Below are 25,021 nucleotides of genomic sequence, written 5' to 3'. Positions count from 1 at the left end.
ATAAATATTTTATAATGAAAATATTAAGCATTTTGTGTCTACAAATAATTCGTATTTCTATCATCTTTAAAATTGTTTGCAATTATTTATTTTGAAAATATATTTTATATATTGAATAAATATATGGCTCACATCAGACAAATTACTAGATTTTTAATTATAATCATTACTATATATATCGGATTATTTCAAATTTCTCGCATATATTATTTTAAACAAATCATTTTATCAATTTAGAGTCTATTTTTTATAATATTCATAATTACGTACATTAGCGAATCAATGATTTATGATCATTCGAGAAATATTGTTTTTTTCGAAAAAAGTACAACATCCCTATACAAATAATTTCCCGACAAATCCAAAACTAAGAATGTGACGAAATTCAAATGATGTTCCAATCATTTTTGGTTAATTAAGCGGTCAAGGAACTCGGATACATGATGTGGAATGCAGTTATCGGGAAGTTCAATATTGGCTTCCGACAGTGAGGTGAATATTCAATGGAGACGAATGGCGGCGCGAACGAAGCTGGTGAGAGAACTTCTGAAGTCGGTTTGCCGGGATGGTACAATGTTCGTCTGATTGTCAATTTGTATTCGAGAACTGTCACGCCGTCATCTCGATACTTGTTATCAGCAACCAATGTTCTTATGTAATATTCTTGCATATCTGTTCTCGTGTATATATTAAAATCATGAGAGATTTTCATCGAAAAAATGCAATTTCAGTTTTTCTCAGTTTTTCCAGTTTTCCTTTGGCTCTGTCAACATGCATTATTTGATGATATCATTACAGTTGACATAACTTAAAACAAAAATATCAATTCATTTCTCAGCAACGTCAGAAACTACGAAGCAATAAAACTAAAATCTGTTTAAAATAATCTTAAAATAATCTTGTGATAATAGTAATATATTGTTACAAATGACTTCATTGTCATACAAATTAGTATTCATGTTTAATTGAGAAATCATTCGATTTCAATTTTATTCGAAAATCTTGTTCGAAATTTTATTAAATTTTATAAATCTTTACAATTGGACATCACGTTAAAGTAATGCTTGTCTTATTACGGAAGCCACGCCATGTCGCGTAAAATGATAATGAAAGCAAATACAGCGTGTGGAAACTGAACGACGACGGTTACGACTATCAGGAGAACGCTTCGATATTGGCTGCTAGCCCATTTCGATCCGAATATCCACTAGAGACGAGTGTCCGCACGAATAGGAGGTACAATGGACGAAGGGGGTAGATATTAGAATAGGAGAAGGGAAAGAGAATGAGAGAGAGAGAGAGAGAGAGAGAGAGAAAGAGAAAGAGGATTTATCGAGATCTGGTTTATTAGCCATTAGGAAAGGACCACCTCACGGAATATTGTCTCGAAACCGCCGCATATCGGCATGAGTGCCGATTGCAGTCGTGCGATACTGCAAGCTGCAACCTGCTGCAGCCTGTAGTATCTGTGTCCGAAGGGCGGAAAATTGAAATTGAGCCTCTATTGCATCGCCGCGCAACACGGTCAAATATATTCGCAACATCAGTAAATTCATCGTCTCTTATACTCGACGAAATGTTTTATTTCGTATAATTCCGTGCGACAAAATAATTCTTTATCCCACCAATATCGCAAAATTTTATACAAATAAATATTTCTTCAGAAATTTTGCTTGTATGTGTATATATTAGATCTATCTCGAATGAATGATCGAAGAAATAAAAAAAAAGATATACCATTATTATCAATATTTCAACTCAAATTATTTTTTATGAAAAATTTTTATTTCATTAAAAAATGTCATCAAAATATTTGAAGAGATTTTATCCGGTAAAAGATTTTATTCTAAGCACGTATTTTAATCAAGTAGCTCTATAATCTTATACTTTTTTAATCTAAAGACAATAAGAGTGAAGTTTAAAGAACCATACAAATTTCTAAGAAAAGGTACTTTTAGCAACTGAAACCGCACGAACACGTAGATATCTGCAGACGTGGATTAAGCCTTTAAAGCATTTTATTACGCGGACATAAATTCCCTCTCGGAACAGAGCCATTGTTGCAGGAAATGTGTGACGAAGAAGAAACGCTGAAAGCAGAAAAGCAAGAACGACTGCAGAATCAATATTGGTCGCTCCTGATATTTGTTTGGGAATGCAACTGGGAACCGGATTGCGCGCGCGAAATCTGGCAACAGAATGAAAAGGACACAATTTCAATCGATTCGGGACAGGGATCCTTTCGTTTAATCGAAAACGTCGCCGTTCTCCGACCGTGAGATACCAATATTGAGAAAGTGAGTGGCGAATAACTGCACAACGGGAAAGAAATATCTCAATCGTATTACACATTATATATACATTTATATGATAAAGTACCTAGACATAAGATACTCTTTTCATGACACTCTGGAATGTCTACATTCGTATCTACAGTGGCGGTCATAAATTTTGTACAAGCAAATTGCCATGTGACTACATACAATGAGAAATAACAAGTTAGATAGGAATATATGATAAAATTACGCATTAAAGATGGAGAAATATGTTTGGTTGAATTAACTGGAATTCTAATGGAAAATGAACGATTTAGAATTCTGGTTAAATCTACTATAATTCTAGTTGATAACATACTTTCAGAATCTCCTTGGTTAAATCTAATAATAATCTAAAATTCTACTCTCTAAAGTGAATCAGTGTAAAGTTATGGTTTCTACAGATTGAATCTGCAGAAAATCATAATCTCTAAAAGTGAATCAGTGTATTATTATTAGTGCAAAATAATAAATATTCGCTGATGATTACAGTTATAAGTGTAGCACTAAAGTCAATAATAATTCACTAATTTACTTTTAGAGAGTAGTAGATTTAAAAAAACCAAAAAACCAAAGAATCTAACAGACATAACCAGAATTCATTTTTCATTGGATTATTTTGCACGAAGAAATAAAATAAATATAATTTTTAAAAAAGTAGAAAAAATTTGGAATATGTAGATATATATTTTAAATCAATCGCAGCACATTATAGCGCAATAAAGATGGGAGATAGAAATTTACTACTGCTTCTGATTACTAATGAGTTGCTTTATACCCGAATATATCGTTGCAAAAGCATTTCGTCAAAAGCAATTGCTGTGCCAAGTTTTGAATAGATATTCGTGCTTGTTCCTGCATGTTGAAAATGAAGGAGCTTTTACATCACCGCTAATGTACCTCGATGTCCTTGCCGAGAAATACATACAATCCGTAACAAAGAAACTGCCAAAGTGGGTTAGTGAAATGAGCGGGGAAACAAGGAGCCACCAGCCGCGCTGAGAATGGGCGGAATTGATAGCGATCTTAATTAAAATTAGGGGGTTACCGGGCCCGGCGTCGCGTAACGCTTTCGTGAATCACCTCGGTCGGCCCCCGTTCGCGTCGTTTCTGATTTGCATAACAGTAAAGATCCCGAGGATCACACTTTATACACCGAGAGATGCGTTATGTGACCGTTACTTTACACAATTTCATTAACGCGATGTTCACCATTCACGAATCCCGATCAACTTCCAGCGCAATTCATCCTGAGATTATTGCACATAATCTGTCGCATAATCTTTCGAAAGATTCACTTTCTTCATATTAATTGTAAGCTTCATAAATATCTCAATATGCATTAAATGCACTTTTGGAGATATTTTTTTAAAGACTGTATCGTCTTTAAATATTAAATATCACGATTACTTATAATGGAAAAATACTGAATAATTAGTTTATTGATTAACTGATAATTGATATCAATAATAAAGAATAATTAGATCATGCTGCATACGAGTTATTAGTATTTCTAAATATAAAAAAAGTAATTCTTTACTTTTAAATCAAATTAAAATTTATATGCTTAATAATTTAACATTAAACACTTTCAATTAAAATAATTATCAAAAAATCTAATGAGATTTATTCAATAACTTTGAAAATATTATAATTCATTTTTGCTAGAGAGAGTTTAATTTATTTATTTTATAATTAGAGAAGGCGTAGATATTGTGTAAATTATAGGATGTGATATATTATCTATTTTTTTGTAGTTGCGATAAATTAATTTTAAAAAACATACATTTAATGAATGTTATACGTAGTATTTAAAAATTTAGCTAGGTCAAAAATTTAAAAATAATTTTGTTGATTTATCACAATAATTATGTAGGATATTCAAGCTAGACTAAATTTTTTACAGCATTGCTCATCATGCTTAAGATTTCCATATAATTATTTTAATAATTAATTAAAATTATTTTTAAATCTGTATCTAGGTTGTGTTCCAAAATTTACTACAAGTACTGGAACTCTATAGTTTACGTCATGTGCACTATAAATTTTCAGTATTGGCAGTAATTTTAGAACACAGCCTTTATTACATATTTAGATACTTCAGCAAAAATCATTCATTTCATGTAATATATTTATAACAAATCGATTATTTTTCTTTTAGCTTATAAATAATAATTATTTATTAATTTGCATAATAATCGTTTTCAATTATTGCAACATTTCGTTGTTTCACGTCTTGATTAAGAACTTCGGGTATATCCTCGTAATGGAAGGTAATATCGAGGACAAGTTTAGCGTAAGACGTTTAGGGAATGAATTTATAGCTGTGCTATCGGCACTTCTCCAGCTGCTTTTGATTCGCCGTAATTAGTAAAGTGCTATGGAACGTATTAATACTTCAGTGAACCTCTGAATACTTGGCTCAAGGAGGTTTCTAGACTAATATCTTTTCCGTCTGTAGATAGTAGCATCGATATGCAGCAACTTTCTTTACGCTTTCTACGTAGTTTCGCATATTTGCCTATTCTTCGACAAGAGAATAGAGTTTCCCCCAGAGTCATTCAGCACATCAAGCATTCAAGAGTGATGCAATTTATTTACTTGGATTTTCGCTTTTGTGTGATTTATGTATATAATTTTATTCATAATGCCACGGAAAAATGACAAGTTAAAGTTAAGATCGATCGTCAGATGAAATTTTATTGCTAATACTGACGAATATATCGCAGCGATAAAAAAAATATTCAATGAGTTGTATGCCAACTAAATTATCATGTGAAATTTTTTCATTAATCATTGCAGTAATAATTCTGCCTACTTTTTTTAAATCCATAGCAAATTTACAAACGAGAAAAATTTCATGAACATGCGAAACGCCTAGCGACTCGGTTATACATAAGTATCGAAATTTTTTTCATGAATTAATTGTTACGTGAAATTCTGCCGCTAATCACTCTCGTTCTGACTGCTCTCTTTTTCCTGCATTTTTTCCAACATTTCAAACTCGCAACTACTCCATCCATTAAAAAACTGCCATTCGAAATATATGCAATAGTAACCTGTTTACATCAGAATTTCTCTCATGCTTAGATGTAATCGTGACAATGATGTTTCTCACGCTTAATTGCCAAACTCCATTCGGAGATATAAAGCGTGAAACTATGTCTACGAATCCAGCAGAGCCGCATAAACTACTCTTGGCATCCCTCTTGAACCCAGGAAGAAATGAAGTGTAACCGAGAAGATGCTCTCGCACGTACGCCAATGGAGCTGATATTCCTCTTTGTCTTGCACGATAAAGATGATAATGCCGAGGCTCCGACGTGTCTCGGCTCTAATCTACATGTTATTGGCTAGCTAAGTTGTCACTGAGATGAGTTTAATAACATAGCTCTACAAGATGAAAAAGCTATTCCCTCTCCGATCATGAGCGTATGTTTTTTGTTCGTATTTTGAAAACAAATATAAAAATATTATCTACTTTGATATATCATGTAAAATTGTTTTAAGCATCGAGCAGAGAAGAAAGTTAGTATTTCAACAAAAATATACTTAACATACATTATTTATGAATTCACTGAAAAACTCAATATTTTATTTTTCTCTTATATAATTTTTTCATCATTACAATGTGATTATTAAGTATATTAATTTTTATGAAAATTTGCAAATTTTTAAATTAATCAATATTAACAAACTTGTTGTCGCATGGGAAGTACACAATGTTTCGTTATCAATTAGCAACTATTACCTACGCTCTGTTTACACGTTCGTTGCATGTATAATATCCCGCGTTTGCTGACATTATGTTGTGGTATTACATTAAATTAAATTATACATTATGCATCAGCTCCAAAGGCGAAATTGCGGAGAAACAGGCGCGTAGCGCACAGCAAACCCCTCAAGCACCAACAATCATTGTTATTGCAGATCCGCCTTACCTAATGACATGAAAAGCCCTTTGAGACGAGATAATATGTTAATCCGGATAGCAGGTTGTAAGTCGACGTCCGCATCCATCCACGTTATCCCCCTGTGGCACTTTCAAACATCGCCCTACAGGGCGATTCAACTTTCGCGAATACAAATCAAGTGTTAACATTCTACAAACTGAAAAAATTGGAAAAATTTCTTTTCATCACAATATCATAGAATTTATACATTGTAACAGCAATCAATCATGCCGTTTGCTGTGTTTAATTTATTTATATGGAAAGAATAATTTTGCTAAATTATCTAAAAATTTAACTGGATACAGATGTAAAAATAATTTTGTTGAATTATTAAAATAATTATGTTGAATGCTCAAACATAATTAAACAATGTTGCAAAATATTTGACATTTCAGCGATTAACTTAAGCGGTCTATATGATTATTTTAATAGTCTAACAAAATTATTTTCAGATCTGTATCTATAAGTTAAATTTTTAGCAAAGATATTTTAGCAAAATCATTCTTTCCGTGTGTATTTTTTAAGTAAAATCGTAGCTTTATACTAAATATTATTTTTCTCAAACATTGTACAACCGATCAAATACAAATTATTTTTATTCCATATATTTTTTGATCTTCTCAAGTGTATAAATTAAGTATCTTACTTAATTTATACTTGATGATACTTTACCTCACATTTTTTAATGATTAATGAAGCGGTAATAGATTAATTCCATTGCCTGACGTAGAAAAATGGAATAATCTTAGAAATGCGAAAAAGAATAGATTTTATCATCTATAATTTTATTTTAGAAAAGCACTATTTAGAAAAGCAGAATGAACCTTCTCTCAATTCTCAGCGTCTATCGAAAATGATATCGCTCTGTATAACATGCAGGATAATCGGACAGACGCGATATGAGAAGACCCATGCCTTTCAATGGCGGGAACTAATAACACAACTCACAGAGTTTCGGCGACATACGCGTCTCTTCCCGCATCGTGGGAATTCCCCATTGCAAACCCATCGTTAATAATTCATGTAGCCAACGCGACGTTATGTCTAAACTGTGGATCCTCGCGTATAAATGATATCTTTTGGTGACGATCACGTAACCGCGCAATGAGACAAAATCTATCGGAAACCCAATGCAAATGCAACCTAAAGACCCGGCGGCTACAATATATCGAACCAGGAAACTGGGCAGCTTGTGTTTCATTGTTCGCCACAATATCTACTCATTCTGATAGTTAATTTTGTACCCTCAGCTCCTGCAGGTAGTCTAACCTTAGCTTTCGTACATTTCCGAAGAATTCCCCTTCCCATCTTTCCACAGGAATGTTCGATATTGATCTACGTCAATATTCCAGCCACTACAAGCAATCATGGCCTTAATTAGATTTCCGAAAGTAACACGCAGGTCTCATTAGCGCGTTGCGATCTCACGATATCATGAACGTACATATATTAACTCTTTCTCAGATATTAACGGAATGTTAAAAAATGTTTTTTTTTTAATTCAATCCAAGAGTATTTTAATAAGTAATTCAGACTAAAAAAGTAATTTTTTTCAAAACTACCGCCAGAATTGCTAAAAATAATCAGCACGATACATTTCCGCCAAGTGATGTGCTGATAGCGATAGTTAAAATTGTTTTAAAAATGTTTATAAGGCGAAACAACTTTTGAAAATAATTTATTCGTATAAAACTCGAGCGGAACTATTGTTAAAAATGCCCAAAATTATCGGGTCGATAAGTTTCCATGGAATTCGAATATTCTAACCTATGTAAAAATTATTAATTGTTGGAATTTTGTCCTGAAACATCATATAATAATCAATCTAGCTTAAAAAAAATGGGAACACTTGAGATATCATATCAATATTTGATGGCATTTGTATTTTAGAGGAAATTATGCTGGAACATAAAGTTAACACATTTCTTTAGTTTTGATTTTAAAAATGCAGAACATTTTGTTATTTTTGAAAGAACAATAGAACAATGGAAAGTATACCGGAATCATTATTTTTGAAAATTAATAAAATACTTCACAGACACCCATTTTTTTTGCCTACAGAAACTTTTGATCAGCATTTCATAATTTACAAATGTCACAGTTTCAACCAAAGCCACTTTTTCTATATGATTTTTACAAAAACCTTTCAATGGATTACGTCTTTAAATTTGATATACATTACAATGTATACAGTGTTGGAAAAAGTCAACTCAGAAGTACTAAATATTCAACAATTCAGTAGTTCTTACGATACCGTTAATGTACGCGCGATCGTCCGTCAAACCGGCAGGCTGGAATTTTGGTCGCGGCGATTAAATTATTTCGAACGCAGCTTCTCGTCATTTGAATAACAATAAACGACCATCATGCTATGTACCTTTGTGAAAGCACGATATTGGAAGAGAAGCGACCGGACGGGAGTATCGATGTCGCACGCGGTGACGCGCCGGAAGCCGAATGCGCTAATTGAATCGTTTTGTGTGTCGTTCATGCCGACACTGGGCGAATTTAACGGCCGATTACGCACTATGCCACTGAACAGGAACGTAATATCTCGCGCGTGCACACCCACGCAGATCGAATGAGACTGATGGTACCGTTCGTTTTCCACCGCGAACTCGTATATTCGATCTCTCATCTCATCGCGTCAAAGAAGCGGCAATCACATGTTTGCGAATCATCCGCTTGGATAAATTTAATCTATGACATTTTTTTTATATAGGTATGTTCTAATTATACAACGAATATATTAACATCGAACTCAATTGCATTTCCTCTCTCACAAGGAAAATTAATTTTGCTGCAGTTAAAATACACGATTTGAAAATAAATCATATGACGTTATGAGTTGGAACTATTGTTATCGCTTTTACTACGATTATTATTTTTACACTTTTACACTTTTTATTTTTTTTTTCATTTATGATTTATTTTATTAATCTTTTATATGTGTTTAAAAAGCATCGCTATTGATAATATATTTCGTGATTCAAAGCCAATACAATTTTTAATGTACATACTGTTTTAGTTTGTAATAAAAATTTTTCCAGATCATAAATCCAATTGATCCGCTTTATATACATCAGTGACAGGAAATAAAATTTCTAATATGCCGTTTTTTTCCGCTTGTTACACGTCAATATTTTAAACATGTAAAAATTTCATTACCAATTACCAGCCGTCAATCCATGTTCGCCGCATCATAAATATTTAAATGTCGATAATTTTTTCAGCATAGATTATGTCATATCACGGTATGTCGAGCATCGTATTACCATCAATACAAAACGCGTCACCCATGTAATAATGCACACGAGATATTAGCGGAAATCGGTATAAACTAAATGGTTTCTCTACACGCTTGCACGCTCTTATGCACGCGAATTATGTGTGTGTCGCCCGCATGGAGCTTTGATGCTACGCACGAACCGCATTATTGTACAAACGTTTAATTTACGACAGGCTGTCAATAAAGGAATATCATTAGATGTAAACTCAAGTTAGCCAACCGAATATCGCTAAAATTTAAGTCGTCAAAGTTACCCATAATATCTATGATATTCACTCGATGCCATTGATAATCGTGAGTGATTCGTATCTCTGTGAAGTTGGCATATCATCATCAAAATTTAATTAATAGTTCTGATTCTTCCTCAAAAAGTTTTAGAATTGTTGATTGATGAGAGTTGTTTCGAAAAGAGTTTTGATGATTAAATACAAAAAAATAATTGAAACTATGCCAATTTCACGTTTTCGCGATACAAAAATTAGTAATAACTTTTTTATTTCAAGTAAAAGTGAAAAAAGTTATATTTTTGATAGAATTCTTGTAGTTATCCAGAACTCTAAAGTCTATTCTACAATCAGCTTTTTGTTCCTGCTTTCTTCCTTTTTCTTATTTTTTTTATAGTTTATCGTTTTGTTTCTTGTCCTTTTTTGTTTTTTGTCGTCCGAGATAAAAGTTGACGAACTTCGAAAGAAACAAGAAACACGTAACAAGAAATACAATTGTCAATGAAATGATTGCAGAGAAAGAAAAAAGCAAGAAACAAGAAACAAATGTTCAAAGAAACTTCTAAAAATATTTTTGCTTATGAGAATTTCAAAAATTTCGGTTCACAAAATGAAAATAACACGTATCAGAAATTATATATAGAATCCTTTTGGGAACAATCAGAACTGTATTAATTACAACGAAATTTTATCAATGAAATATCAATTTCGCAGAGATATGATTTATTCGTTCTTTACTGTATTCTACGCATTGAGAAAAATTTCAAATTCAAAATTGACGAATAAGAAAATTCTGATCTTATCAATAAGAATTTTGATTATTTCAACTAGAATTATAAGGGCCTAACTTTCACCAACTTCTGATTAAATTAATCGACGATCACACAACTCGCAGAAGTGCCAACAGCAGTTTAATCTATCAGAACATCTGCTCTCTCTTCCTCTTATGAGACAAACTGTTTACTTCTCAGTTAGCGATCGATAATTGAATTAATCATCGATTAGAGTTAATTAGAATTAATGAAAGAAGATCTAATAAATAGATTCAACTAGAAAATTCTAATTTATTCATTGTTCAACCAGAATTCTAATTAATCCAAGCAGATTTTTTTTCAGTGCACCACTTAAGATTATACTATACGCGTAAAAAAATGTTAAGTATTTTTGGAAATTATTAATAAATTATCCGCCACGTATATCTCGGATCAATCAAAACATATTTTCACAAGTACTGATCGAATTAATTTTGTTCCATGCATGAATATTGTTTGTGGACAATCAAATGCACATCAATTCTGTAAAAATTCGCAGAAATGCCAACTTGACTTAACTTTGTTCGTGTTACTTGAAATTCCTAAAAATGTTTGCACTTAACAGAGATAAATATGCTTATATCGAGTACTGAAAAGAGAGAAAATGAAGATGCTTCTTTCTCTCTCTCAAAAAGACAAATAACGCTAACAGATCTATTTCTCTATTACTTTTTTCCCACTTTAATTCGCGGTTCATGAAACGAGCTGTATATCTCAAAGCATACATATATATATATACATCAAAAATTGTTACGGGCCGTGTAAAATACCGCAGTGCTTAAATAAATCGTTTCTCTTCTCTCTGCAATCTATCAGTACGCGTCAGCCGTCGCACCTTCGCGCGCTGGATAATTTATTGCAGTGTGTATCGGACCACCAACAATATAACCAATCTGATGGTCGGCAGAATGCAGTGGCCGAAGTGCCAATAAATATGGATGGAGTAGTAATAAATTATAGTTGGAAAAGACGATTAGAGCGTGCAGCTATAAATTACTGCGGATATATATCGTGAGCGCGCGACTGCACCTTATGGCGCCCCATATGTCCGATAATGTGGATATTTTTCGGCCTTTAATCCGTTTAATCGCGAATATTCATAGTTTCATCCGTTCGCCATCGTTCGTTTTAAGCTCATTCGTTCAGATTACGATGCTCTTCGTGCCATCGCGCGATATCGTTATGCTATCGGCAGTCGACACAGAACTATGATAACAACGTGATTTCTCATCTTGCTTAACCAGATTACAATGGCGGGCATACATGTGCATTAATGAACATTTTTGCAATACACATACAGAAAAATATCATTCTATTGCTAAGAAAAGTCATTATTTATTCATTTCAATTTATTTCCTTCTTTTAAGTAATGGTTAACTTTAATGAAGAATATTTTCTTAAAATATTATTTATTACAAATTGTAAAAAAATTCATTGTATATTCAAAATAAGAATTTTATTTTCTTTTAAAGAAAATTAACGGAAGATGTGACTTTATGTAATTAAGCAAATCAATATACTTATTTTAATTTAATAATCTTATTAGAATTCGGAATATAATTTAAATAAATTTAATGCTTGGGATGAATTTATGATAAGTTTGCGAATAGATGAAAAGATTTTGAAATATTAGAAACACATAATAATTATCACTTGCATACAGTATGTATTTTTCTTGGGAATTATAAATTTCACACAATCTGTTTTTTTTTTGTACTCGCAAGCTTAATATTGGTCAATCACATTAATTGTTTCAGTAGAAGAGAAAGCAGGTCAAAGTTAAAAATTTTACAAGCTGTAAAATATGTTTGGCAATTATTAATACACAATTGTATAAAAAATATCTTTCTTCTCTAAATGTTGATATTCCATTGTATTAATTTTTATTTATTGAATAACAAGTAACGATTAACAGGTTTTTATTTGTTTATAATCGTCTGTGTATATAAAAAATATTTTAAAAAACAGTTTTTAAAACGTGCTCTCAATTTCTTTTTTTAACAAAAATATGTTAGAGACAGATATGATTCTAATTCGTGGAGAGAAGCTCGGTAAAATGAAAGCAAAGAAATCGCAGTCGGGAAAAAAAATTCCTTCGAGCCGGATTCGAACCAGCGACCTATGGATGTCTCTCTCTATCTCTACTCACACTACAGTCCACCGCTCTACCAACTGAGCTATCGAAGGCTATGTGAATAATTTGTAATTTAACCTTCAGAAAGAATCATTACGCTCTAGACATAAAAAACTGAATTTAAAAGGAATTAAACACAAAAAGTTAAGAGAATTAACTACAAAATAGAGAAGCATTTTTTTTCCTTTTTTTTCTCTTGAGAGAAATAAGAAATTAAATGTGAATACGTGACTTCTCTTTATTTGGAAACTAATTCCTTATTCCTAATTCCAGATATGTCAAATCTTTATTCCTTATTTAGTCAATTCCTTTGACGTATTCTCGATCTTTTCTTCGATCTACAAGGAATCTTGATGTATACCTGCGAAAGGTGATCTAATATGAAAGTGACACCATCGCTATGACATGCTCATATTTGTATACGATCGAACGCCAAGTTCTTACAGAGTGATCACACCACTGCGTTGAAGTAACATGTGCAACCTTCGCGAAACATGCATTTATTTTCTTACATACACGCAAGCATCGTCGATCATGCATGCGCTGACATAAGCGGTTGTAATATATTATCCGACGCGCCTCGCGATAAAAAAAATCTCGCGAGCGAAGATCCCGTCGAAGTCGACGGAATTGTGAAACGCGGTCGATCTCGCGGCGGCTCGAAGCTGACCATCCACTTCATGACATCAACAAAACCATTCAGCAACTTCATCCGAGTGCACCTGCGTATCATTTTATCTTTATTGTTCAACGAATACGTTAAACGAGAGATCTATCTGTTTTCTGGAACTGAACTGTAAAAAACAGATCTCTTGTAGATCGATGTGAATCTGACACTCAAAAATAAAAATTAATACCGCAGGCCATTTATACTTCGTTTGTACTTGTTTGTACCGATCATTATTTCGTTTGTACCTCAAACAGTTAAACAAAAAGTGAAAAATAAAAAATGGCCAGCGCTCCATTTTAAGATTTTTTTAATTTCATTTATGCCATTCGAAAAAGAATCGTTTGTACCCGTTTATACGTCTCCTTTCGCCAATGATCCCATTTTGATATCTTTAAAAATGACCGACTTCCCCTCTTGGCGCATTTCCGAAATTTTGAAATCGCTGTATCTCCGAACCTTTGAGGTACAAACGAAAGTAAGAGAGGTACAAACGGGTACAAACGAAAGTAGGAGAGATACAAACGATTCTCTTTCGAATGGTACAAATGAAATTTAAAAAATCTTAAAGTTGAGCGTTTTGGCCATTTTTTATTTTTCACTTTTTGTTTAACTGTTTGAGATACAAACGAAATAATAATCGGTACAAACAAGTACAAACGAAGTACAAACGGCTTACGGTATTAATTTTTATTTTTGATAAAGTTGAGCGCCAGGTTCACATCAGTCTCTTGTAGTGTTTTGGAATTTAAAGTGTTATAGATAGATATACATTTGTACTATTCGGTAAAAACGAAAAAGTTCTAGTGCAGTCTAGTATGGGAATAAAAAACAAGTCTAAAGTTAAAATGATACATATATATATATATATATATGATACATATATATGCTATTATATTCTATTTAACAAGAGATTTTCTCCCTTCACGTAGAGATCTTCAAATAAGAGATTGGAGACCGTTTAGACAACCTCTGATTGGTTTTCCATATTTTTCAGGATTTGTTTAAGATAAAATGAGGTGCGTGGATATTTCATTCTATCTTAAGCAGGTCCCGAAAAATATGATGGATCAAATGTATGACGTTCATTTTCGTATTTGAGAATTTCTAATTTTGTGCATACATATAGGAAGCATAGCGCAAAGTGGAATATCAAAATTATTTTACTCATTGAATTTTCTAAATCTAGGCCTGAGCATGTTGTATTTACGTATACAATATCTATACAAGGATATGTCTTCATTTTAAACCTGTCGTTGAACAGAATATAGGAGAAGTTTCTGCACACAAAAAAATATCATTCTGTTACTAAGAAAAATAATTACTCTATTTTATTATCTTTAATAAAAAATACTTTTTTGATAATAACTTTAAAATATATTTATTACAAATTATAGAAAATTTCATAACGTACTCCAAACAAGAATTAATTTTTTTAAGAATCTTTAATAAAATATATTTTCTTGATAATAACTTTAAGATATATTTATTACAAATTATAGAAAAACTCATAACATACTCCAAACAAGAATTTAGGCTTAATTTTTTCAAGAACATTATAAAATTGATCAAAGAAATGACTTTATATAATAAGTAAATTGCTTTGATTTTTATTTCATTTAAAAATCTTAGTTGAAGTATTAACTCTTTGCAGTGGGCGCACTATTCACTAGAGATAAAATCCTACCGTATTATGAAAGCGTATCATATTATGTATCCTAAAAGAAAACATATGATTCTCCATCCAATGACTACCCATATTGATAGTATAATCAAAACTTTAAAGTTCGTCCAGATCAAACTATTGTCTCATTGGCCACTCAAGTTGCTGCATCAAAGTAGAGACTGAGGGTCGCCAAAGAGTTAAACTCATTAGAAGATTCACAATATATATTTTGAATAGATTTAATGTTTATGATGAATTTATAGATAGTTTTACGGAACTTATGAACTTTTGAAATACTTGAAACAATTAATAATTATTTACGTACAGCATATATTTTTCTGTATGTGAACGCGCCCAAGTTGTAAAATTCGGACACGTTCCCAGCTGATGCAAGCAGGTAAAGTTAGGTAACAGATACGAGAGGAGGAGAGAGGCCACACGCTCGACCATTAAAGGAATAAACGCTGCAACACGTGACAGTCCTCGCCACGAGCCGCCCCAGGAGTCCGCCGCAACGGCGAGAAGAAAAATCGATGTCGCGACGACCACGATGTGCGATAAAGCTATGAATCTAGAAAAAGCAACGACTCACCGAAGAGACGCCCAGCGTCGTCTGCCTTCCCGGGCCGCTCGTCACCGCACACGCCGGACACCCTCCGAGCTGAGTCGTCACGTTGCGTCACCGTCGTCGAACGCCTTCCACCTCGCTGCACCCTTACGTCCACACATATCACGCGTCACGCCGAAATTCGCGGACGCGCACAACAAAGTCCGCGATCATCCACGACAAACACACGCAAGATGGTGGACCGTGGGGGTCATGTGGCCGGCGTAACTGTCATGGCGAGAAAGATACTCGCTGAGACATCTGTCGGCTACCGTTCGAATTGGTATTCAGTCAACTTCGCTTGAAGCTCACTTGAGAAACATTCGCATCACCGAATTGTTAATTATGATAAATTGCATCCGTAGATGTATGTTTCCATTATAAATGAAATAGATGTATTTCTAGAATTTCAATATTGAAAAAGCTTTCAGGTCAAATAGTTTTAACGCTTGCGAAGTACAATTCTCAACATCGGGAATACTTTCATATTATCGAGAATGTGTAATTCTAATTAAAATCACATGAATATCGAGTGAATCTTGCTATTTTTCAAAGAAAATAACGGCTGAGATAATTTCAATTAATTCCGAACCGCGACAGAGGTCTTTTCAAATTTTTGTTACGATCGCATGGAGCTCACTTGAGAAACTATCGCACATTCACGCCACTGAATTATATTATTCACGATAAACTGCATCCAGGATTAAATTTTCTGTTATGAACGAAATAAATATGCGTTTGGAGTCACGATATCATAGAAGTTTCCACATCAAACAAACTTAAAGTTTAAAAAATCCGTTATTGATTTCAGTTCGATTCCAAGTCGCACAGAGAGGCGGCTTATCGATACAGAAATTGCGGTATAAACACAATAATGATCATACGCAACATTCAATATGACACACGATAATTCCACTCACGCAGGATTCACTTTAAATCAGTAACGGTCGCGAAAAATACGGAGCGACTCGAATGCGCTGTCATGATCCGCCATGACGCATTATGAACTGCTTGGCTCGCTTGCCTCGAAAATTTAAATTTATCGAAGTGGCGCCAACGGCGGACCAATCACAGCGCGGCAATTGGATGTATTTGCAATAGCTGTACTTTGTGCATGTACTTATGCCCATTTCCACCAATGTAAGGTTTGTTTTCTGTGGCTGAACTAGTGTACACTTTTGGAACTTAAAATGAGATAGATATATGTTTCCCAAACAGAATAACAAGTCATTATGATATCAAAATGATGTCAAAATAACTCCAAAATGATCATTAAAAGTCATTTTTCAATCATTTTCGATTTATTTTAATATCATTTTGATGTTATTTAATGTCATTTTGATTTGCTGTTCTATTTGGGTTCATATTTGTTTAAAGTGAGGAAGAGAGTTCTAGAACAATCTAGTGCAAGAATAGAAAACAAATAATAGATTAACTTTAATCTCATTTCAACTTACTCTTCGTTTTTTTCTACTTCTAAAAATTAGAAAAAGATAAAGAGTAAATTGAACACATTGATGGAAACGAGCGTTAATGGATGCGTTTAGTTTTACGCATGATGTATCATTTTATCTTTGTTGTTCATCAATGTAAAATAAGAATAAAATAAACACAATTTGAGATAATAAAAATATCTCTAAGGAGGACAAGGATATGTTGTAAAAAATTGTTGCAAAAAGTACAGCTAAATGTATCTATGCTATATATATCCATTTCTACAATTTAGAGTATAATTTTAATATCGGTTTAACTTACTTTCTTTTTCCAGTTCTAAGAATTAGAAAAAGATAAAGAGTGAGTAAATCACTGACAAGACTATTAAAGACTGTCAACTTCGGACAAATTTTATTAAATTCATGATTTTTTATTACATAATGTTCCATAAATAAATATGCATACTTGTAAAGCTAATGTTCTATATATTACAGAAAAATTACAATTTTTTTCTCTCGCGATTATCTCTGTTGATAATCAAACTTTGATAATAATAAATCACAATCAGGATGAAATCACAATTTTAAAGAAAAATCGAGTATTATTGAATTATAAATGCGTAATTACATCTATTAAACTAATAAATCATAAAATTAGTACAATATTATCAGTTTTTAACTCTCTTAATCACTTTAATATTCACAAGGACACTTCCGTAAGGATATCAGTCTTTAATAGTGTCTTGATGATAAAATCGAGATTACAGTTAATGAAAGGGATATTATAATGAGATGAAGTTAAGAACGACCAAGGAATACGAATCAAATATTTTTAAATATTAGTATTTATAGCTAAATATTCTCAAATTTTGAAAAAAAAACTTAATTTTATGATATAAATAATGAATGTCACGCATAGATGCATTTTTATGATTTGTATTTTTATTAATATTGTAATTAGAACTAGGATTAAAGTTTTGCAATTTAATCCTGTAATTTTTCTTGTTTTTGCGCGTTTTTCTCCAATTGTTGGTTCTCGCTTTAGCCGCGTATCTTGAGAGGTCGTTAGTGCACGAGATTGTCTTTGAGGTTGCCTTGTGTGAATCTGAGAAGTAAATAATCTCGCTAAAATCGACGGTTCCATATCACATCAAGTTAAGTTGCATCAAGTGCATCAGATTTCACAGTGATAGCAAGTGACAATCTATCACAATATCGTGCGCGTGATGAAATACACATGATGATCTCGTCGTGCCGTTGTGCTACGAGTAATACGTCCTCTTTGAAATTCATCTATGTCGAGTCAATTCTAACCGGTACAGAGAAACGTCTACAACATTTTCGCGATCATAAACACTTGGATCCTTCAGCGCTACAAATTGTCCCTCGACAGAACGTGACTTAGCCTTTACGCTTGCTTATCTTTTTTTATTGTTTTCGATCACGCTGTGACATTTCGCGAAATTTGTTCTCGTTTCACAACACATAACACTCGAAACGCGAATTCACTAATTGTGGAAGATGTGACGCGCAAAATAAAACAGGATGCAGAAGAAATGAAGCTGCTAGAAGAGTACACGAAGATAGAAGAATGGTTGACAGAGAAGAATGTAGATGGACAGCGGGAAATTCAACACTCGATTGTATTCTACAAGCATGGTGCTAACAACATGGGTAAACTCAAACTCGTTCATATATTCGCTCAGCTCCGAATTCCGATCAGACACTTATCATCACTTTCTCTTGTTAATATTTAGTGTCAGCAGAAAATTCAAATAAATTACAAATGAATGCAGCATGGTTAAAAGGCATCGCTACTGAAGATGTAAATCTTACATCCCGATTCATCCCGCATTCTGAAGCTGGACTTGTAGAAACTTATCTGTTAATAAGTACATTTTTACTAAGTATTTTTTCCAGATAAGTCTTGCAACAAAAGATTATATAAAATTATCAATAACTTAAAGTTGCAGAGATTGATGCTTAAGGCTATACTTCGATCAAACACTAATTTATTTAACTCAACAGGCAGAACTTAACTGCTTAAGACAAAATCTGTAACATGTAATTAATTCTTAATCTTTTTTCAATACTTTAATCGTATTAATAAAATAGTGCTGATTGTGTTAATTGGAGTTTGATCGCTCTTTATTTCAATTCCTATTAGATTTTATTGCAATTGCACTGTTGTTACAGGAGATATACTGAATTTACAAACAATAGATGAGTCACAAGACCCACTGTCAGTTAGTAATAAGGATTTCGCAGAAAGTTCAGTTAAGTTTAAGCAGAGAAAGAATACAAAACTATTGAAGGAACATAAAGAATCTATGAAACGTATAAAGCAACCTGAAAACTGGAAAATAAATTTGAAGAAAAATGCTAGATTAAAGGGGGAAGAATACATTGGGGTTGGAGGTAAGTACAGAGACGATAAACAGATTAGATTAATAGACAAAAAATTAACAGTTTGTGTTTTTCAGGCAAAATAGTGCCAGCTAAAAAGATGGGACATCCCTGCATTTGTCGCATGCATTGTGCGGAAAAGATAGATGAGAAGGAACGCGAGGAATTGCACAAGTCTTTTTGGAGGATCTATACATGGCAACAGCGAAAGCAATATATCGCCAAATCTGTCAAAGAATCTCCGAAACAACGTACTCGATTGCGCAACAATGTTCAGCCAGAGCATTCTTCGAGATGCCGGCAGGTAACCTTCACGTATTCTCTCTTATCGAATGGTGAATTCATCACTGTGTGCAAGTCAATGTTTCTCAGCACATTCGCAATATCTGAAAAGTTCGTGCGACATGTGATGGAGAAAAAACGAATGTCACCAAGTGGTATCATCGAACCAGACCAAAGAGGTAGGCACACACCAAAAACTAAGAAAAGTGAGGACATAAAAGAGCGAGTGCGTGAACATATTAGATCCTTTCCATCCGAGAAATCGACAGATCCTAAGGATCGTAGTGGTAGATGTTATTTGGACGCAAATCTAAACATAGCCACAATGCATAAATCCTATGTGTTAAAGTGCAAACAGACAGGTGTACCTGAAAGTGATATAGTGAAAGAAAGTTATTATAGAGAAATATTTAAGACCGAATTCAATCTTGGTTTTAAACGTGTGCAAGCTAAGGAAAAGAAACTGATGTCGAATGTTAGTTGAGATAAAGAATGCAAGAAATAAATTTGAATATAAAAAAATATTTCACGTTGGTGCCTAATGATTACAAACATTAAAATTATTTAACATTAAAATTAAAAAATTATTAAATGATACAATAACAAAAAAGCTTTTTAATATTTAATCATTTAATCCTTTATATACAATCCTTTATATACAATCAAATATTAACAAATATATCAAAATACAATTAAAATAATTAAGTATGTAATTAAAAATTAGTTTGAATAGAATAAAGATATTTATTTGTAAATTTTAATAGGAATATATAAAATTTCCTTTTATATATTTTCTCAATAATTTTTAAGTGTCAGTTTTGTTTAGACATTTTAATCACTTATAATATTTTTACAATTATTAAAAAAAAATTGTAATAAGTACTTTATAAATTATTTTTATAAGAATATAATTTTTACTCTATATTAATTACAGCCTAAATGGTTTATATTATATATATTGTAAAAATAGTATCGACTTGTAAAAATGTATTGAAAGTTGACTACAAACAATTTGATGCTTCGAAGCGTTTGTAGCGCCAAATAGATTGAACTTATTATTATCATTTAGTCAGATCTATATTTTTGATTTCTCAAAACTAAAAGATAATTTCCAAATGATTAAAAGAAAATCTATTAATACTTTAAATAATTATTTATATAATCCTACCGACATTATCAGAGAGACCAACAGCAGTATATTTTAAACTGCAACAGTTTAATAATAATAAAAATATTATATATTCCTTAAAATTTCAAATTATCACAAGATCATTATCACATTATTTGTGCTAATGCAGCACAAATAATGTGATAATGAGCAAATTATCATAGTAATGTGATTATTTTTTTAATATATATAATTAATAAAAATTAATAAATACATCCCTAATATAAAATAGGGGATATCTCAAATGTCATCTTAAAATCCAGTAAAGAATTACTGGTATTTTCAAGTGTAATTATTATATCTTATTTGATATTCTTTGAACAGAAAAACATTATTTACATTATTTTATATCGAGACATTATCATATCTCCTGATATCTTTCTTAAAATATCAATACAACAATAATGTCATTACTAATTCTTGTTGATCTGTAAACTAACTTCTTTACATCGAAGTGTTGCTGCCTCTATAGCGTTGATTAATGCCGATCTTAAGCCATGCTTCTCTAATTGATGAATAGCAGTTATAGTCGAGCCTGCAAATGAAAAAGAAAAATATATATTGTAGCTGAAAAAAATAGAGATTTTAATGTAAGTAAATTCTAACCTGCTGGTGAAGTTACGTCATCCTTGAGCTGTCCTGGATGAAGGTTTGTCTCGCGGACCATTGTACCAGCGCCTAAGACAGTTTGTGCAGCAAGCTTATACGCAATAGGCCTAGTAAGTCCCATTTTAACTCCACCATCGGCCATTGCTTCGATTACCATATATATCTAAGAAATTTTCATTATAATAATAGTCATTTTTTTAAAGATGGAAATAGACTTGATAATTTAAAAATAAAAGAAAGATCGATAACGCGAATTATACGATTCAAAAAACTCGTAAAAATATAAAACTTATTTTTCATTTCTCTATTTTTTAAATTTAATTCCAATAATTATTTATAAAAACATTACAGCAGATTGTTCACAACTAAAAAAATTGAACTAAAAAATTGAAACTGGAATGGTTGCTCACATAGGCAGGACCGGAAGCGGCCAAGGCAGTTACAGGATCAATGAAATTTTCCGAGACTTCTTCGCAGATGCCTACGGAGGAAAATAGTTTTTCTGCGATCTCCGCATTTTTGTCACTCGCGTATTTTCCACGCGCAAACACCGTAGCACCGCAGCCAACTAATACAGGTGTGTTCGGCATTACTCTTATCACGGGCGTTTCTTTTGGCAGTGCCTAAAAGTATTCTCTCTGTAGTATGACAACATTGTGCTTTTTTTTCCTTTAATAATTCTTATCATAAGCCATAATACATTAACGAATTTTTGTTCGATGATAGAGTCGTGTTACCTTTTCTAGTGACTTCAAAGAAATGCCCATGGCGATAGAAAGGAGTAATTTTTTGTTGTCGTGTACCCTAAACTCTGATAATACTTTTGGTACAACTTGAGGTTTTACCGAAAGGATTAGCACGTCGCTATGATTGATGACAGGTATATTCGTAAAAACAGTATTTGATCCCATTTTCTGAAAACGTTGAATTAGATATATAGGTTTTGATATACTTAATAACACATTTGACAGTATTTATCTAGAAATTGAAATTTTCTTTATCAAAATTTGATTAAATATTTTTTTCGTATAATTTTATCATTATATTTTTATCATTATAGTTTTTTATCTTGACAATCGTTTTGAGATATTAATGACATCATCTTCTATCAAAACATGTAAGACTACTATTATCTGTCATCGTTCATACATTCTTTTATGTATATTTGATGTGTTTGATATCATCTAAGTTAAACCACTGTGTAAATTTCACTTAAATCACTGTGATTTTTTTTAGGGCATTCTGAATTAAACACAAATTAACGTATGTATCATAACATTACATCTACACTCTCTACCAGGGCTTAGTTGTATTTAAAATATATGTTTTAATAAAAAAAGATTTATTTAGTATTTATTATTTTAAATAACTTGTCTGACCATTTTTTATTTAATATCTTAAATAAGTTTTCGGAATCTATATATATTTTATATACATTTTTTCAATAAATTATATATTATTTTAGCTAGCCCTGCTTCTTTACTAATATTAACAAACATATAGAAAGTTTTGTAGATTATTAGATCTTGTGTGCTTTCCAATAAGCGACACAGTGCGACACAGTAATCATGTCATCTTTGCTTAATATTGACGAACAGTCAATATGGATGTAATGATGTAATGAATCATTGTGTTACATCATGTGCTTGTTTGTGCTTGTTCGAAGGCACACCTTCTCAGTTCTTCAGTTCGATCACAGTTTTCATAAGTGAAAATAGAGACTAAATAGAGACGAATATTTCGTATTCTTGTATCATGATACATACAAATAGAACTTAGATACAATTCTAGAATTCGCGCAGATGATAATAATATAAATACAAAATGTTTGAAAATATCAATAATCATCGATAAACATTTAATACATACGTGATTAGAATATATAGAAATTATAAAACTATATCTTATCATGATAATTCCTTAATCCTGTTAGTTTGTTTGGCTCTATTTATCTAAAATAATTTTTATTTCTCTATTATATCATTTTTATACGATGAGTTCTGGCATTTCATAACTTTATTTTGTAGGTTAAATCAATTTGATTTAAAAAGTGTTAACAATCGTTTCGTCTTTTTTCTAAAATGTTTAATTGTTATATGTACAATGTTTATTAATTATTTTTGAATTTTCAGTAAACATTTAAACTTGATGTTTTTTTGGTATTTCTTCGTAAATGTAATTTATAAAATATGATATGTAATGATATATAATGTATAAAATATTGACTTTTGATCATAACATATAAATATTTTGATCAAGTTAATCTTTTATTTTTAAAGTCTCACAAAATATTGTGATATGAAATGCGAATGTTTCTTTCTCTCTTTATTAAATATTTTTAATATTAGATATTAAAAGAATTTACATCTCCGATTATTACCATGGATTCATTACGATGAGAAATCGCATCTTATCACCGGTGGTATTCTTATCAAACAATATATAATGAACAAAAGAAGCATCTTTCGATCTATTATCGGAATCTTCTTTATGTGATAAACTGTTTATTATCTCACCTTAAAAGTTTCAATACTGCCGGTATCATTTGGAAGACAGCTAGCCAATATCATTTCGCCTTTGCTTAAACCTGTAAAATGAGAGAAGTCTCGTGATATAAGAAAATGCGAAAAATAGATGTTCCGAGATGTTTTCAGTAAACTTTTGTTGATCAAATCAATATAACTGATAATCTGTATATTGTTAAAACATATAACATTAAATGAAAAAAATTATATATTATTAAAGAATATATACATAGAAAAAATTATTTACCTGCTCGTATAAAACCTTTAGCAAGTGCCTGAGCCATTTTTCCTCCGCCGAGGAAACCGATTTTCAGCATGTTGATATCGATATTTAGCGGTATTTTTTGTTTCTTCACCTCACCGTCTGCGAGATGCTGATCACTCACTGTAAAATACAGACGAAAAAAAGATATCACAACTTTGTTCCACAATACGCATTCGCAGCGAAAGAACAAAAGGAACATGAATCACATAAATTATTTTACAATACGCGAAAATCGAATATTATTCGTTTCGACGAACAAGATTATTTAATAAGTCGTTCTACTTCTTCTTCTCTGCATTTCGCAGCGATCTAGTTGTAACGATCGTATTTGTTGTTTTGGAATGGTGATATGAGCGCGATAAGATGGCAACTAAAGCTTATAATTTTTTACGTTGCCTAGGTCAATCTCTGTTCAAACACACTATTCGCATCTCGCGCTCTCGTATCTCCTTTTATTTCTATCGCGTATTATTCCTCCGTCACTTTCTGCCGCGCAGATGGTCTGTATTTTTATATAATCTTACGAGAGATAACAGCAAACTTGTACGTCTTATATGCATGTCGTCTAACTTGAAAAACGCGTCGACCACCAAACTCGTTTTGTCATTCGGATTGATTTGTGGTATAGTTCAAATATGTATTTTCTGTTCACTGTAGTAATAAAGA

At 32.0% G+C, this 25,021-nt stretch overlaps 3 protein-coding genes and 1 non-coding gene across 5 annotated transcripts in view; 1 reads left to right on the top strand and 3 right to left on the bottom strand.

Moving 5' to 3' along the window:
• The window catches only part of LOC108692083 (von Hippel-Lindau disease tumor suppressor), a 53,164-nt gene extending 37,294 nt beyond the window's left edge, over window positions 1-15,870 (bottom strand). For both annotated transcript variants that reach the window (XM_018200197.1, XM_018200198.1), the window contains exon 1: window positions 15,653-15,870. The gene's annotated coding sequence lies outside the window, so the exon portion shown is untranslated. The remainder of the gene's footprint in view (window positions 1-15,652) is intronic.
• Trnay-gua lies at window positions 12,685-12,780 on the bottom strand. Its single transcript has 2 exons — window positions 12,744-12,780; window positions 12,685-12,720 (listed from the first exon to the last, which is right to left on the bottom strand). It is a non-coding gene; the product is annotated as a tRNA-Tyr (tRNA).
• A 2,630-nt stretch (window positions 15,871-18,500) lies between the features above and the next one.
• On the top strand, window positions 18,501-20,398 carry LOC108692031 (the record flags this gene model as incomplete). Its single annotated transcript, XM_018200127.1, has 4 exons — window positions 18,501-18,774; window positions 18,858-18,992; window positions 19,297-19,518; window positions 19,584-20,398. Coding segments are annotated over 4 exons (1,320 nt in total), but the record flags the coding sequence as incomplete, so codon positions are not given.
• A 971-nt stretch (window positions 20,399-21,369) lies between these two features.
• LOC108692060 (pyrroline-5-carboxylate reductase 2) lies at window positions 21,370-24,709 on the bottom strand. The gene is made up of 7 exons (XM_018200165.1): window positions 24,638-24,709; window positions 24,338-24,475; window positions 24,082-24,152; window positions 22,303-22,479; window positions 21,976-22,188; window positions 21,563-21,728; window positions 21,370-21,491 (listed from the first exon to the last, which is right to left on the bottom strand). Exons 1-7 carry the CDS (start codon window positions 24,651-24,653, stop codon window positions 21,370-21,372), a joined length of 903 nt encoding a protein of 300 aa, XP_018055654.1. The 5' UTR covers window positions 24,654-24,709.
• Between the last annotated feature and the right edge of the window lie 312 nt (window positions 24,710-25,021).

The sequence above is a fragment of the Atta colombica genome, unplaced genomic scaffold, assembly GCF_001594045.1.
Source record: "Atta colombica isolate Treedump-2 unplaced genomic scaffold, Acol1.0 scaffold58, whole genome shotgun sequence".
Lineage (NCBI taxonomy): Eukaryota > Metazoa > Arthropoda > Insecta > Hymenoptera > Formicidae > Atta > Atta colombica.
Note: the sequence above shows the minus strand (reverse complement) of the source record. Positions and strands in the feature narration are given on the sequence as shown.